General features: G+C 47.4%; 5 protein-coding genes across 5 annotated transcripts; 3 read left to right on the top strand and 2 right to left on the bottom strand.

Moving 5' to 3' along the window:
- Nucleotides 1-334: 334 nt before the first annotated feature.
- tpcG (oxidoreductase tpcG) lies at nucleotides 335-1,141 on the top strand (the record flags this gene model as incomplete). Its single annotated transcript, XM_058466127.1, has 1 exon — nucleotides 335-1,141. The coding sequence occupies one exon, from the start codon at nucleotides 335-337 to the stop codon at nucleotides 1,139-1,141; it is 807 nt and encodes a 268-aa protein (XP_058317455.1).
- Nucleotides 1,142-2,552: 1,411 nt separating this feature from the next.
- On the top strand, nucleotides 2,553-5,183 carry N7508_008062 (uncharacterized protein; the record flags this gene model as incomplete). The annotated part of the gene is made up of 5 exons (XM_058466126.1): nucleotides 2,553-2,622; nucleotides 2,684-3,098; nucleotides 3,151-3,289; nucleotides 3,339-4,024; nucleotides 4,097-5,183. 5 exons carry the CDS (start codon nucleotides 2,553-2,555, stop codon nucleotides 5,181-5,183), a joined length of 2,397 nt encoding a protein of 798 aa, XP_058317454.1.
- A 4,324-nt stretch (nucleotides 5,184-9,507) lies between these two features.
- Nucleotides 9,508-11,189, top strand: N7508_008061 (uncharacterized protein; the record flags this gene model as incomplete). Its single annotated transcript, XM_058466125.1, has 2 exons — nucleotides 9,508-9,703; nucleotides 9,754-11,189. 2 exons carry the CDS (start codon nucleotides 9,508-9,510, stop codon nucleotides 11,187-11,189), a joined length of 1,632 nt encoding a protein of 543 aa, XP_058317453.1.
- An 894-nt stretch (nucleotides 11,190-12,083) lies between these two features.
- Nucleotides 12,084-12,948, bottom strand: N7508_008060 (GPI anchored serine-threonine rich family protein; the record flags this gene model as incomplete). The annotated part of the gene is made up of 3 exons (XM_058466124.1): nucleotides 12,084-12,675; nucleotides 12,760-12,838; nucleotides 12,897-12,948. 3 exons carry the CDS (start codon nucleotides 12,946-12,948, stop codon nucleotides 12,084-12,086), a joined length of 723 nt encoding a protein of 240 aa, XP_058317452.1.
- Nucleotides 12,949-14,263: 1,315 nt separating this feature from the next.
- On the bottom strand, nucleotides 14,264-16,407 carry N7508_008059 (alpha-amylase; the record flags this gene model as incomplete). Its single annotated transcript, XM_058466123.1, has 8 exons — nucleotides 14,264-14,315; nucleotides 14,384-14,636; nucleotides 14,731-14,953; nucleotides 15,007-15,027; nucleotides 15,090-15,113; nucleotides 15,173-15,768; nucleotides 15,831-16,238; nucleotides 16,335-16,407. 8 exons carry the CDS (start codon nucleotides 16,405-16,407, stop codon nucleotides 14,264-14,266), a joined length of 1,650 nt encoding a protein of 549 aa, XP_058317451.1.
- Between the last annotated feature and the right edge of the window lie 551 nt (nucleotides 16,408-16,958).

The raw sequence follows: 16,958 nt of genomic DNA, 5'->3' as shown, positions 1-16,958 counted from the left end.
TCCTCGATCCCTGAACTATGCAATATGAACAAAAGCAATTCTGCAAGTCTAAACACCAAATGAAGCCGAAAAAGCCGTTGGAGTATACATATCAAAGCCTCATATTATCCACGTGAGCCCTCGCACAATTGCACATACGTCCAAAGCTGCCGATAAAATTCAAAATCAAAGCTGTGCTTGACGGGCGCTTTAACTATTTCGACCCATCAATTGATATATGCATCATTTGACTGGCCTTCTGAACACAAGGGGCTCTCCATCCTGAATTTCTTCTTGACCTGCCTCACTCCAAGGAAAGAAAAAAAAAAAAAAAAAAGCCACGCAAGGGGTCGTCATGTCGACGCATGAAACCTACGCCATCTTAGGCTCGACAGGGAATTGTGGCACTGCCCTCATCGAGAACCTTTTGAAAAGACCAAAATCTCGAATCCATGCATATTGTCGCAACCGCAACAAACTCTTGCGCCTTTTACCTGAAACAATTGGGAACGGGCGGGTAGAGATTTTTGAAGGCAGCATTCAGGATCACGAACTGTTAGCATCATGCATCCGCGACGTCCGGGCGGTCTTCCTAGTTATCTCCACTAACGATAACATTCCCAATTGCCGCCTTGCCCGTGATGCCGCCGATGCCGTGATACAGGTCCTGTCGGGTATGCAGGACGCCGCCATTATCAAGCGCATGCCCAAGATCATTCTTCTGTCGTCGGCTACCATTGATGAAAACTTTTCTCGGAATTTAAACTCCTTACTGCAATTTCTCCTACTCCGCTCGGCTTCTCACGTCTACCAAGACTTGATAGAAGCTGAGACGCTACTTCGTGCCCAGAAGGACTGGCTCACTTCTGTCTTCATCAAACCCGGGGCTTTATCGATTGATGTGCAGCGTGGCCATGCCCTTAGTTTGGTAGATGAGGAAAGTCCTGTGTCTTATCTCGACTTGGCTGCCGCTATGATCGAGGCGGCGGATGAAGACCAGGGCTGCTATGATATGAAAAATGTGAGCGTGATCAATACGAATGGGAAAGCAAAGTTTCCACTTGGAACTCCTGTCTGTCTTGCTGTTGGGCTTTTGAGACATTATTTTCCTTTTTTGCATCCTTATTTACCGATGAACATGGGCCCCCACTGGCCTTCATGATCAGAAGCATTCTATACTATGGGCGATTTATTGTAATATACAGCTGAAGTGGGTTTTTCGAGAATTCAGGCGTCAAGTCAAAGGGAGTGGCTATTTTGATATATTCGTAACAGGGATCATTTTTTTTCTCCCTTTTGCTTTTGATTCGTTTGTCCCATCGCAAGAATACATAACGTCATCGAGCGACACGATTCTTTTTTTAATATCAAGACTTGTGAGCCTTGAGGCTTTCAGGGTTAGGACTAATGTATAAAGCATTTGAAATTTGAAGGCCGACAACATATAGAAAATACATGATTGAAATTGTAGAAAGAATACCCTCGACTTGCTATTATCTTGAGCATTTTTATCAAGCGTTTGACTTTATATTGAACTAGATAATTGATTTGGCCAGGTGACTATGATAGGCCATTTGATAGACAGTTGAAGATTAGCATGCTTACATCAAATACTACCCCGATTGCCCATTGTACGCTAATTCACCATTGGACCTGACCTTTCCCCACTTTTCTCCAGGACCACACCCAAGCTGGAGTGAAAACGAGATAGACCATGCAATGATGAATTTCCAATATCAGAATACAATTCCTGGCCCTTTCTCTTTCTAGCCTTGAGTTCGCCGCACAGTGGGTGCTTCTTGCCATACCATTCTTCTGTGCTCCCTCTTACTCAAGTTCAATGCACGGATGAGGAGCTTGTACTCACCTGGCAATTCCCTCTCAAGGTCGCAAGGCCTTGTAGCAAATAAGACTGAAAAAGTCTATGATTGATCAGCGGCTCTTCAATATACTTTCGTCTGGGAAATTAGACCTAATATCACTGCAGTAGTAATAGATATACCTAGGGACGGTGGAGAATTTGCAGTATTTCCCAGCCATATATACCAAATTCATTGCTTTCATCGGTGAAAAAGCTCAACTGACGGCGAATGGATGGTGTATTTCATTGTTCGTTCAGAAGGAAACACGCATTTACTGAAGGCAAACGACGGAGACCTTATTCCTCAGGCATATGTCGGCCAAACATGTCGTGACGTTCACCCGAAATCTCCGGCTGAATAATACGAAGAAATTTCTTTCATTTTACCGCTACAATATGGGTTGTTTTAGCGTTGTTGTTCCCTACAAGCTACATATCCGTGTTTGATTTCCCCTTTCTGTTCGCCAGCAGCTTTAAAAGGTATATCCTGAAGAGTCGTGTAATTTGCTAAATCTTGCACGTATGAATAAACATTGAATATAAAACATTTGCAAAAAAATTCGCTTATATGAAAATTGAAGATTTACAAAGAGCGCGGTGACAATCCATGGAAGTTCTTGACGGCCCGAAGGGGGCACGGATGTGAGTGCCAGCCAACCAGAGCGTTTGTTTGGAGGTCCAACCCTACATATTCCTAGAAGACTAACTACACATGTACAAGCGTGGTTTTGATATGAATCCAGAGAGGCATTACTTGAGTTGCGGTTTCCCCACTGCTAGAGGTGTGTTTTCTAGTACAATCTCTTGTTCTGTGCATCTTCCGTGGCGCTGCAGTTTGGCTAGTTGCCAAACTGATAGTGACCATGAGTGGAAATTTGCCTCACCCTCCCCTATCGTCAACCCGGCCACCCACGTCTGATCTTGTAGACGACGTAGCCCTCTTCAGCTATGACTGGAATACGCCCGGCAATTTGCAGGAGGATTCATCCGATCCATCATCCACCACAGCATCCGAAAGTTCAAACCCCTTCTACGAGTCACACGTCGACACTGCGAAGCAAACACCCAATCCGAAAATCGCCATTCCTCGAGCCACAAACACAAAACCAATATCCAATCCTGGCCGAGTCTCCCGAGCATGTGTAAACTGCCGGGAGCAAAAGGTGAAATGCAGTGGCCACCGTCCTACGTGCCATCGATGCCAAATGTCCGATGTGACATGTATCTATGGTGATCGCAAGCGTGAGAAAATGGTCAAGTGCGTTGTTCAGATAAGATGCAAACACACACGCATCTGACGTGGTGTCTAGACAACTTGATGATTTGACAGCTCAGGTCGAAACGTACGAGAACCTCCTGCGAAATATCTATCTCCATCCCGATCATCATCCTGACACGTCTGTCAATCAATCCGGCGCAGCAGACGCACATTCTCAGCCACTGAGCCAAGTCAATATATCATCCATTTAACCTCATGCTAGTATCTAACAATCTCTAGATTTCAACCGCTTCTTTGGCATCGACACTTCCCCGACGAGGATCAGACAATGCCAACACACCATCTTACACCAGAAGCCACGTGGATTTCGTCGATGAAGATTTTAACCGTGATGCAGAAGCGCAAGCTACCGGTTTCATCGGTGGACACTCGGCCATAAAGTGGCTGCACCAGCTCATGCGGTTTCTTGAAGAAAAGCACCCGACACCAGGCAGCCTCCAGAAGGACGAAGACATCAAATCACTGTCATCTGTGAACTACTTTCTTGATGAATCAGGAATTGTAGTCTCAGATAATGTGACTATAATGGAACGACCGTCGCAAGCAATCGCTGATCAACTTGTCGACAACTACTTCAGTGTCACACACGAGTCTTTTCCGTTTCTTGGGAAGGGTCTTTTCATCAGTCAGTGCCGAGCTTTCTATTCGAAATCAAATCTACGACCGGGAAGAAGGTGGATGGCGGTGTTGAACATGGTGTTCGCCATTGGCGCAAGACATTCTTGCCTTGCATCTTGCCATGCTCTGCACGACCATGACGGCCGTGAAGAACATGCAGTATATTTCTCACGGGCATGGCAGCTCAACACGCATGATGCTGCATCGTTTAGCCATCCCAATCTACAGCAAGTACAAGTGGAAGCACTGGCCTCTTTCTACCTTCTTTCTCTTGGACAAGTCAACAGGTGGATGCATCTTCCTTATTTAGATAGATCATTTTTCTCCGGGCAAAAACTGATTTCTTTATGATTCTCCAGGGCATGGAGAATGTGTGGCATCGCAGTACGCTCGGCGCAGGCTATGGGTATTCAACTTCGCGATGAAAGTCCTAGCACCTCAAATCTGTCCAAAGAAGCTAGGTATCGACTCTGGTGGGGTCTTTACTTGTTAAATAACCTTGTTTCTGGGATAACTGGTCGTCCATTTGGTATGCAGAGGGCAGACTGCGCTACACCCCTTCCGGTGCCTTATAGAGAGGAGGAATTTGGAGAGGAGCATGTCATGCAACTTCTTACAAATAGTGAATCCCGGCGCATTTTGATGTCATCCTTGCATTTCCAATTGCCCAGGAAGGACATGTTGGACAGCCCCATAGCTCAAACCCCCATCCATGTCGCGTCTAGAGAGGAAGGACGCAATGAGCAGGCTCGGGCCACTGCGGCACAGTACCTGTCGATGAAGGCGTCACTGTATTTTACATACTCCGTTGACTTGGCGGCCATCATGGAGGAAGCAATCGGCACTTTGTTCTCCCAAATAGCTGCTCCGAGATCGTGGCTGCAAATTGAACTTGCGACTTCGGCACTCAATGAGTCTGCTGAACGTTGGCTCTCTCGGCTTCCTGTGTCCTATCAATTCACAGGATCTGGAGTAAACAGACCTGATGTCTTGCAACACACAAGTCTTGCGTTCCAGTTCTATTCCACCAGGCTCGTGATCACGCAGCCATGTCTGCATCGTGTCGTGTACGGGGCACCGGAAGATGGCCCACCAAGCACTCTCTGCAGCTCCATGGCGGCCACATGCATTCAGGTAGCAGGTCAAATACTCGATCTCCTACCGAGCGACCCGGATGTCGCGTGGCTGTATGAATGCTCTCCGTGGTGGTGCATGCTTCATTATATCATGCAGTCTGTGACTGTGCTAATGATGAACCTTGTGGTTCGGCCAAAGGAGGGTACAGCGGAGAGTGCCAACATTGGGGCAATGATCAGAAAGGCCATCCTATGGCTGAGCAACATGGCTACCAAGGATCCTGCCGCAATGCGAGCTCGGCTTCTGTGCATAGATATTCTATCACGGCATGGCTTGAGACCTAGCATGGAAATTGATGCCGAATTCTAAGACACGGTCCCCTAAGACTATCAGGTCATTCAATCAACGATGACTCCACTTATGTGCTGATCCTCCACAGTGAGTTTTCTTTTTTGATTCTTAGCCGTGAAGGGAACTTGCGTTGTTTTTTGAATCATCATGTGTGGTATCCCCATGGGTAAAGAGCGTGACATGACATATAAACCTTTCAAGTATGATATCCGGTGGAAACAGTGGGGGTTTCAATCTTGTTGTAGATTCTGGGAACATGGGCGAAGCAAAAAGAGCTTGCGCAATTCATCACCCAAAGAATTCCTACTTTGTATCAACAGGTCTAAGCTGGACCCTAATATCCCCAACAAAACCGAAGAGAAGCCCAATATACTATTTGTATAGCCCCGCGTCAGCAAGGGGGTCTCTATGTAGGCGCGCCGTTGGATTCGTGCCCCAACTTGAGTACAACACGCAATACCCCTGACCTCTGCAATGTTTCAATGATAGACTTTCCTGAAGCGCAAGACGCAACTCAAATCCATGGATCAACATCTGAGCTCAGATTATGGGTTTCATTACTCCAGGGTTTAGCCACCCAAGATATGGTTCCAACGGATCTACCCGCTAGATCGGTGGCAAAAGGGCCGAGCTTAAGTTGATTAGCGCCCATGCATGTGCCTACAAATCGAGTCACGAGTCCTCTCCAGTAGAAAAGGGTACCACAAACAAACAAAGAAAAATCATAATTAGAAGGCGCTATCGGTTCCTTCCCTTGGGTCTGTGGCTTGCTTTAGATCATTTGATTTCTTGGTCCTGGCTGTCGGCATATCATCATTTATCTACAATTTTACGTTCTGATTGACAGTTCCATGGAGATTTGAGACCTTGGCATATCTCTGTCCTCAAAAAAATATTGTCGTTAAGTCTTGCTCTCCATACCAGATGCAAGGTTTCTATATATGTTTCAAAATGTTGATGATATCCAACGACAGACGCGACAGACAATTCTGCAAGTCTGTCTGCATCTGGCCCAAAGCAGTGACAGAAAACTCATCGGGATTTGTGCTTCCCTCAAAAGCTGTTCTGGGCGCAGAGCAATGTCCCGGCCCAGTTCTGATTCCAGGCGCATGTTCTCTACAAGTGTCAATTCGCAATGCAAGCCTAGCCAATAATACTTGTACGTGATGTAGCTCACTAAGGACCATCTGAGACGTCTTGTGGCTCGATGTCGTCCTATATGGTGGAAATTGCCCTGGTACAGGATGCATCTGCGCCGCTGCACGGTATCGCTCCAGAATTCTCAGAGTAATTGTGGACAACATGGTCAATAGGTAACCCCTTTCCGCGCACGAGCATTTCAAGATATTTGTGACGACCTTGATGAACTGCTTATTCTCCACAAGGACTATTTGAGTTCGTTGAAGAGGCGAGATGTCATCGGTATCTGTGGTCCCAACGCACGGGCTCATGAGATATGAGTTAGATGACAATGTATCGAATTTTGGTATTATAGGAGAGAAGAGTCTTTTCATGAGGCAAAGAACATCTTCCATGCAACGGCACCTTGACTCTGTTTCCGGGATGCCACTAGAAGCATGGATCGCATAGGCTGTTGGTTCTTGTCGTTCTGCTGCCAAAGAGGAAGAGTCCGAGTTAGAGTTGCGATACTGAGAGTTCGTGCAAAAGGAAGGCTCTAGGTCACCTTCATCCGAGGTGCAAAGCTCAGTGGCATTGTGAGTCGCTTGGTTAAAGCTTGAAAAGCTACAGTCAAACGACCCAGATTCCGGGAACTCCACTGGGAATGTCAAGGGACCGCTAGAGAATTTGTTTATCTCAGGTCTTTCTGGGTAAACTCCAGTTTCAAGAGCAGTCACAGGGTCCAGAACTACCGCCGGACGTGAGGAAATATGGGTCATGCTGGATAGTCTGGTGGACGCTACCAAGGACGCGTTCAGATCTGGGAGCGTAGCCGATGTATCTGGTGAGTACCAGGCTGTAGCTAGCCCACTTTGAACAGTGGGGGTTCTTGAATATCGCATTCCAGTGTCGCTGTCATTCCAGTCACTATCTCGCTTGCGTCCAGGTCGTTTTGGTACAGAGTATTCACATGCGATGCTTCTCTTCGCGCACCGTGAGCAAGATGGCTTCTCTTTTGGGCATTTAACTTTAGACAAGGCACATGCGTCACAGCTATTTCGAAGTTTGGACGCCGTGGAGGTAGATTTGCGTCGTGCAGTTTTGACACTGGACATTGAACTCGGTATTGAGGTAGACTGCTCTTCATAAAGTAATTAACATTCCGAACCATGGCTTCCTGAGAGATCTCTCGGTGTTCTTACCTGATTTTAGGCTTTCGTTTCAAAATATGAATATGGGGCGGTCCACCTGGTTTCGATCAGGCCTCTTATGATTCGAGGAGCTTTGTTACGGTGTGTCCTGGCTTTGTCTTCGGTAGCTGAAACGACCAAGTACCCCGAGGCAGTACTTGTCAAATGTCTATACAGCGGGAGCGATGCAATGATCAAGTTTGAACAATGGACTCGTTTAGCGCTTCTAGGGGTGGTAGTTAGCCTAACACCAGAGGTTCCGCTGAAACTCCAGCCAAAGCCTGTTGCTTCTGATCATTTCTCTTCCTGAGTTGCAGCTATCCCACAGCTCTCCAGTACTAGATCAATAGCGGTTATGTGGTGCATAAGGCTATACTTTTCATGTGCCAAGGCGAACGGTGGGTAGCAGATGAACAGGAGCTAACGAACCGGAAAGAGTTCTTTTCTCTCCTGTTGTGATGCAACGCAAATCCTTACATTGTACAGCGGGGAAGTCCGTTCCACAGGTGATGAACAGGCTTCGCGTCTGATCAGCGCACAAACCACACATCGGCCACGTCCCAAGAGTCTCTAGCGGGTGATCTTTGACAAATTTAACTTGAGTGGTCATAGATGAAGATGATATGACGGTCGTATTAGAAAAAAGACATTTAGTGTTGAATTCGCTAAGAATGTTACTGATGCTTTTCATAAAATTAGTAGTGTAAATGCGTGCTTCCTACTCTGTACTGAGAAAATAGTTGGACTTAAACTTTCAGTTGACTAACTAATGAAATGGGACGGCTCGATGGGCAGTCTGGCATAGCAGACAGGTCGATATCATAGAAGACCTGGAAACACTCCCAGGCCATGCGTATAGCTCTCGAGGACGTCTGTCGCATTCACCCTGCTATTACTTCATGTAGAATGAATCTGATGAAATGAAAGTGGTGTGTATTCTCTGCTCTCCAGCTGTCTAGGTTCTAGCAATAAAAAAGGACCAAAGGCTTGCCAAGACATGAGAGGCCTGAGGTCTCTACACTAACTAATTAAGTCGATACTTCCCAGGAGAAACTCATCCTCATCTCCCTCCCTTCTCTCTCATGTCGTTTTCAAGTTAACATATCATCGTGTTATTCACAGGGTGCAGTATGGAACAACCCGGGCTAGGATGCCAACATGTGGCCAGGAATGCGCACATTGAGATGTGTGGCCTGGGCCCACGAACATGACGACGCCCTCAGTTTCCTAACCTCCTCGCCCTACAACAATCGAATGTGTAGACCCAAACAGTCAAATAGCACCCAGCTGCCCAGTGCAAACCGTCACAGACGATCGTACCCACTCGCAGCCGAATAACGGGGCAAAAATCCGCCGGGCCCCATTCCATTCTTGCACCACGACTCAGCATATAACCCCGGCCGAAACAATTCGCGCAGTGAAGACTCGCTTGGATACTGAAGCTTCGATCTGAGCTGAATAAGAACCCAATCTCGCGTATCTAGAGAGTATACAGGGACCGATCGAGAAACCGCCACCACATGAGCTCTACGCCCTTTGCACGACAACCACCTCACGATCAAAATCTATTGAAGGAGCATGTTCATCTCCTTACCCCGCATCAAGATGATGTATGAGTTCCACAGTATACCGGGCCGGGTGAAGGTAGCTTTATATCGGCAAGTTACGTTATAAGCCACGCAATTGGCTGTTTTCCGGACTTCGGGGCGTTCCGATGCGCAGCAGAGCTTCCAGAGTTACAGTTTAACGTAATGCGGCTTGAGCACTTAGCAATTGCTCTGAAGGACCCGCAAATTGGGCGACTCTCATTTGTTTCTTCGGACATCGTGATGGATCCCGAGAAAGTCCCGGCCCGGCAACGCGGGGTCCCCAGGCCGATCATCCTCCTGGGGAAATGGGACCAACCATTTGGGGAAGTCCAACGCGATGCACCAATTCGTCAAATGAGCCAAAGGGCCCCATGCTTGTCTCACAACCCCAGATTTGACTACTTCCTCAATTGAAACTCTCCGTCCTCCCCTGAATATTCGGAAATGACCTCCGACGAGGTCACCAGCCTACAAAATGAGCCGAGAACAGACAAGAAAGATGTCAAAGAGCCAGACCGTATAGGTTCTACTGGCAACCAGGACGAGGAGTCTGAGGAGAAACATAGCAATGGGGAGACTCACGAATTGCCCGAGCTGCAGCGCAGGTTGAAGAGCCGACATTTGCAGATGATCGCAATGGGTAGGAAGTGAAACTTCTCAACTTTGGATACTATTCTGACTCTCAGGCAGGTGGTGCAATTGGGACTGGTCTTTTCATTGGCAGCGGTACTGCCATTGCAACAGCTGGCCCCGTGGGTGCCTTGATTGCCTTCAGCTTCGTGGGGTCGATTGTCTATTCCGTCATGACAGCTCTGGGTGAAGTAGCTACATATCTACCAATTCCAGGAGCATTTGCTGCTTATGCTACACGACTAGTCGATCCGAGTCTGGGCTTTGCGATGGGCTGGGTTTACTGGTTCTCCTGGGCGTCGACATTTGCCCTTGAACTGACTGCGACCGGTCTGATTATCCAGTATTGGGACGAGCAGATCCCGATGGCGATTTTCATTGCTATCTTCTGGGTTGTGATCATCATCTTGAATATGTTCCCAGTGAGCTGCTACGGTGAAGTCGAATTCTGGCTCTCGAGCATCAAGATCATCACAGTCGTCGGGTTCATGATCTTCGCTATTTGCATGAACGCTGGCGTCGGCAAAGAGGGATACATCGGATTTAGATACTGGATGCACCCCGGTCCCTTCCAGCCTTACCTGATCACGAACCCAGAGCAAGACGCCCTGGCCAAATTCATCGGCTTCTGGGCTATTCTCATCAAAGCCGGATTCTCATACCAAGGAACAGAGCTTGTCGGCATCGCTGCAGGAGAAACAGAGAACCCAAGCAAGAATGTCCCATCTGCAATTCGCAAAACCTTCTTCCGAATTGTATTCTTTTTCATTTTCACCGTTTTCTTCGCTGGCATCGTTGTCCCAGCCACAGATAAACACCTCACGTCCAGCGATGGAAACAGCGCCGACGCAAACTCATCCCCCTTCGTCATTGCTGCAAACCGCGCAGGCGTCAACGCCCTACCGAGCATCATCAATGCGGTCCTGCTGACCGTGGTCCTCTCAGCAGCCAATTCAAACGTCTACAGCGGTAGCCGTATCCTAGTCGGCCTAGCAAACGAAGGCTTCGCACCCCGCTTTTTCCTCAAGACAACCAAGCACGGTGTCCCATATGGAAGCGTCGGCTTCACAGCCATTTTCGGCCTATTGGGATTCCTGAACCTAAGCAATTCAGGAAGCACCGTTTTCAACTGGTTGATGCAAATCGCCGGCCTGGCAGGCTTTATCACCTGGTCCTCGTTGAACATTTGCCATCTGGCGTTTATGAGAGCGTTAAAGGCACGTGGTATCTCTCGCGATACTCTTCCCTACAAAGCGACTTGGCAGCCGTTCTTCTCGTGGTATGGTCTCTTCTTCAACGTCTTGATTATCATCACCCAGGGCTTCACGGCTTTCATCCCGACCTTCAGCGTCACAGACTTTTTTATCAATTACCTTAGTCTGATTCTGTTCGCTGTCTTATATTTCGGCCATAAGATTGCCTTCCGGTCACAGGTTGTGAAGCCTATTGAGGCCAATATTGATACTGGTAGGTATGAGCCCGAGTATGGGGCTTAAGTGCGGAAATCTGATGCTATTCTTTGAGGGAGATATTATTACAGCAAATAGACGCACATCTATCAATTTGTTTATTCTTATTTTATCTTGCGCGGGATTAAAGTCGAACTATGTAGTCAAGCCAAGAACCTGGGTGCACGAAACATGCAACCGACCAAACCTGTAATATCTTGTAGTATTTAAGTATAAGTTTTTAAATAAATATCAAAGCTCTCGGTCCATTGGTACTTCTTAGAGAATTCCATAATGTAAAATATGTAGCACAGAGTGTCCAAGGTGTGTGTGTGTGTGTGTGTGTCTTACCGATGAGAACAGAAATATATAATTTGCTTTCGCTGCTCGGATAAAACGTTCTTTGTCAAGCTCTTTCTCATAGATATCATGAAAGGTCTAATATTCTTTCAAATGAACCGTTCTAGTAAGGTATGTTGAACTCAATTAACCGATTGGTAGCATGTTTCTCGCCGATGCACTCGAGAATATCGTTTCCGAGCTAGTCCAGCCACAACGCATTATCTACTAAATAGAAGATGATTTGATTTATTGATCAAATAGACAAGCTTTTGATGCTGGAATATTTGCTCAATTCGGCCATTTGCTGTGCAAAAACCCGTAAAAAGTCCAATACAAGGTCCTATGATACAAATAAAGGAGTATTCAAAGTATGTAAAAAGCAGGCAGACATATGTATTACGTATCTACCCAAGTATACAAGGGATAGAAGAAAAAAACGTATAGATCAAGCAAATTGAAAAGAAGCCCCCAAAATTCATTTATCACCATTCCACCATTGAACTCATGCCATTAACAAATCATGGAACCCAATTCCCCGACAAGCCCGAACCACACCACTCCAGCAGTACGGACTATCACATCAGCTATTCCTCAATCGATTTACAGACCGAGAGCAAGCACACCAGCCAAGAGACCGACGGCAACGGGGGCAGCACCGAGAGCAACACCAGCACCGGTGGAGGGGGTAGCAGAGGCCGAAGCAGTACCGCTAGCAGTACCGGAGCCGGAGGCAGCGGTGGTCATGCCAGAGGCAGTGGAGGTGCCGGAGGCAGTGGTGGTAGCGTCGGTGGCGGTAGTGGTGGTGGAGCCGGACTTGGTGGAGGTGGAGGATCCTGCGGCGGAAGTGTCAGTTGCGGACACAGCAGAGGAAGAGGAAGACTCAGTGCTGCTTGCGCTAGAGGTTCCAGAGGTGGCAGCACTGGTGGAGGTGGAGGAGGATGCACCAGTAGATGTAGAAGAGCTCGAGGCAGACTCAGTCACGTTGAATTGGTTGGACTGGGCGAGGATGCCGGTGTTTTCCTCGGAGGCGGACTCCAGGTTGACCTGGTAGCCCTTGCCGTTGGTGATATCGGAGAGGCTGTCAATCTTGTAGGAGCCCTCGGAGGTCTTGATGTCGGAGGCGACCTTCTTGTGGACGGGAGGGTAGACGGCGTTGTTGGAGATGTAAATGTTGACGCTGGAAGCGTCGGTGCTAGGCTGGGTTAGATATCATGCTCGTAGATTGGGCGCATTCTGAAGCTATATGCTTGATTGCTATGGTATATGGTATACATACTTGACGGAAGTCCACTTGACAGTCAGAGAGTCGGAGGTGTCAACCATGGCACCCTGCTCAGGCTCAATGACCTTAAGAGCTGGAAGAGAGTCAGTCAAATGATGCGATAACAAATCATAGCACAGAATTTCGCTTACCAGAGACGGAAAGTGCCAGAGGCAGAACAGATAGAGCGAGTGACAGACGCATGATGGCTGATTGTTAACGAGTGAATGCAAAAGCGAGAGACTTGGAAGAAAAAGAAGATGCGGATGAAGAGAAGAAAGAGAAGATGAGGATGCGAGAGGATGTTTAAATTAGGCAAACCAGATCGACGAGGACCCTGATCTTAAATAGGAAAGTACCTATAATTCTTTTCTATATCCAAGATCCTGATAGTATACTCCCACAAAACGGCACAAAAATACACAAAAATGGGACCCCCGTCCCCAGTATCTAATAATATCTAAATCAATTACTTGAGAAAGTGGGATGTAACTGAGCCTCGGACACGCAAAACAGGGTCTTACTGCAAGCTAGTCTCAGGACACCGGAGGTCAACTCATACAGTAGCATACAGAGTACAGTATATGCACCAACAATAGTATTGGACCGATAAAGAACAAGCTAAGACAAGCCACTAGTGACTCTTGGCATTAATTGCTTTTTATTTTTTTTACTCTTGTGGATATTACAGTGCAAATACACCCGGCCATTTACCCGTAGACCCTGGTATCACGTATTTGCAAAACAAAGCCACGGTATCACGCCATGGAACCAAGCGACAAGGCTAAAATCCGAAAGATAACACCAATGCAACATAATCCCAGTAAGGGGTAAAAGAGAATTTCCACGTGCATTGCATTCCAGATAACGTTAACGGAGATAGAAAAAAGCTCAGCACATGGCCAAGACACGTTTTCTTTTTGAGGAATGTCTCAGGGCATTGATTTACCGGTACGGCGAAATCGATTTCCAGTTCGGTGTCTTATTGACTAAGACTCCACAGATCCATTTCGGTTTTTTTCAGGGTTCATGAGACAATCCAATTTCGCTTGACATGTCAACCCACTCTCCAGTTCGGGTACGGAAGAATTGTGCCGTAAGGTAAGGAAAAATTCTCAGACCCCCCAGACCCCGATGGTACATGTACATGGTAAGTTAGTGATTAGGCAGACAGTGTCTCACACTCACCGAGGTTGTGCCGGATAATAAATTCTGGTACCCTGGGCCAACATTGGTAATTCTATGATGCTATTTGCCTCTCTAAGGCGCCACATCTGCTGCTCTACTCATACTGTAGTTGTTGGTTGGTTTTTGCGGGTATGTTCGGTGTTCCCCTTTTGGAAATGTGGGATGATTTTCTCTTTTTCCTATTTTGAGGAAATACGAGGTCGGGTTGCACCGCATGACATGATATGTACTTGTACAGAATGTGTATGATATAATTTACAGTGAGATTTGATTCTATTGTCGTGACAGAGTATTGGGTATTGTGTAAAAGAATTAGTTGTAGATGTTCACGTCACTGCCACATCAGAGTCAGAGTCAGCCACCAAAGTAAGTCAAACGCATAGCTGAATCGAGAAGAACCGGGAAGAAGGGAAAAAGAAAAAGAAAAAGAAAAAGAAAAGGGGAAACATACAAATCGCGCCTCAAACCATCCCGACTCAAAGCCACCGCCTCAACCCAGATGCTAGCGCTCATCGCTGCAACAGTGAAGTACCCATAGCCCTTCTTGTCAACGACGACGGGCTTCACATCCGGCCGTAAGATGTCCACCCACTCCTGATATGCACGATCCCTTCCAACATACATGCGCTGTACGGCTGAGCCAGCATTGCTGAGAACACAGGCAAGACCAGATACATGACGGGCGTTACCGTAGCGGACGAATCCTGTATTGTGGTCAGCTATACCAAGGCTGAGTGATGGGACCCTCCTCGTGTTCCGAATTGGGTAAATGAAAGGAGGTGGATAAGTGAGACAAACCTATGCAGTTTGGCTGGTTGAAGTAGTCCTGTTGTTCGCCGTAGGCGTAAAGTTTGCGTGCTTGGGTTATGAGTGGCAGGTTGCCACTGCAGGCTGGTGTCATTAGGTCTTTGACATTGGCGCGGATGCCGTAGAGGTCGCCGTAAAACACGCAAGGGTGGCCTTCTTTGCGGAGAAGGATTATGGCGTACGCTAGAACCTTGAAGGATGGGGTTACAGGGGTCTGTGGTGAGTTTGTTAGATTGGTTGGGGCTCTGGGGGGCCTAGTTGACTCACCTCGAGCATCTGTCCTGGTTGCTTTTCGGGAGTTAGATGAATATGAACGCCACAAAAGACTAGTCTAATGTTTTGGTACTTACCGTATCATGGTTTGAAACGATAGTCTGGGAAAGTTAGCGTTGACCTCTTCAATTGAGCCTCCACGAATCCGAAGTAAACTCACCACAGCAAGGTCCGGCCGACACTGTACCAAAGTGTCCTTCAAGATGCCACGAAGGTCCGGCGATTCCTGATGTGACAACTTGCAAAACTTCTGCACAAGAGGAACGTCGTACGCCGCAAGGCTGTACTCGGTGTCCTTGAGATACTGCAAAAGAGCCTTGACATTCCCAGTCCAATACTCACCAATCACAAAGAAATCCGGATTAGCCGTTTCCCGCACATGCTCCACGAATGCACGCTGGAAGCCAACAGAGAAATGCTTGGCTGCATCCAGCCTCATGCCACTCAGACTCAATGCGTTGGTGATCCAAGTTCCCCACTGTAAGAGATCATCACGAACCGCGGGGTGCGCCAGGTCGAGATCGGCGAACATGAGATAATCATAGTTTCCGTTCTCAGTGGAGACATCCTGCGCCCAATCCTTGCCGGGGCCGGTAATCTTGAAGATGGCGTTTTCCTTGCTCTTGTCATCCCAGTCAACGCCGCTGAAATGTTCCCAGCGGTATTTCATACTGCTGTACTTGTCACCCCGGCCTTGGAAATCAAAACCTGTCCAGCCATTGACTTCAACTGGATTTGACAGCTCCACATCTCTCTCTATCACCAAATTAGCGCCTCAACCATAAAGAATAGCAAGAAAAAGACAAAGAAAAACTCACGTTTCGGATCAACCTTAACAGCAGGAAACGCCTCCGGAAAATCAGCACCAGCCTTATGGTTAAGAACGGCATCCCAAATAACACCCATGCCGAGCCCGCGCGCTTCAGAAAGGAAAGACTCAAGATCACCCCTAGACCCCCATTTCGTAGAGACAGCACCCTTCTGATCAAACTCGCCGAGATCATAAAGGTCATAGATGTCATACCCATTCCCATTTACATCCATACCCTTACAACCAGGTGGAATCCACAACTGGTCAACGCCAATGGCCTGATAACCAGGTAACGCGTTTTGCAAACGACGCCAGTGCTGGTGGTCTGCAGGGACATGCCATTCAAATGTTTGCATGATGAGCTTGTTATCAGGGGCATTCCATGAGGGCAACGATTCCAGATTTGAGGCTGATTCTGTGCATGTTGTTAGCTACGGACTCTTGTGGTTTTTTTTTTTAAAAAAACCACCAGGGACGTTATTGGGCGCGTTGAATGGACCGATATTCTAACCTTCTATCTGTCTCCAATGCGCTTTCTGTGCGCGCCGTTGGGCGCCAGTACACCATGCCAAAAAAGACGCCATAATCGGACTGGTAGTGTCGATTGTCGCGTTGAGGATGCGTCTCCGTCAGGAATGGGGAGCCATTTCCCATTCGGGCGTAAGCGTCGGATGCGAGAAAGAAGTGGGTCCGACTATTTTTGGGCGGTGATAAATACTTTACCTTGTAATTTGTTTACAATACGGCTATGGATCTATGTGAGACTTGATTTTCGCAGGTACCGGAGAACTCCGTACACACAAAGGATAGAATTCTTCGATAGGTTTCCAGAAGGTCCACTCGGTCTCACGAAACTTACTGAAACCGTTAACCTTAACCATTGTAGCCTAGGTAGGGTTGGTAATGGAGATGTTGATCTGTGCGCGGCATGTCCGGCTTGTCACTATACAAGCCTTCCGTAGGTAAGTGCTTGGCGCTGGAGTTGACTGTTATGCATGATTAAGGTGTGTCACTTGATTAAGTATATGCGGTTTGTTTTTGAAGGTTCAAGCTTTCCGTGCGCTTTCTGTGCGGTCGGGATTTATATCAATGGTGGTTGCATTGCATATATATATATATGCATGCAGAGGTTGCC

The sequence above is a fragment of the Penicillium antarcticum genome (genome assembly GCF_028974205.1).
Source record: "Penicillium antarcticum strain IBT 31339 chromosome Unknown utg000008l_segment0_segment0, whole genome shotgun sequence".
Classification (NCBI taxonomy): domain Eukaryota; kingdom Fungi; phylum Ascomycota; class Eurotiomycetes; order Eurotiales; family Aspergillaceae; genus Penicillium; species Penicillium antarcticum.
The sequence above is the reverse complement of the archived record's forward strand: the minus strand, read 5'-3'. Positions and strand labels throughout refer to the sequence as shown.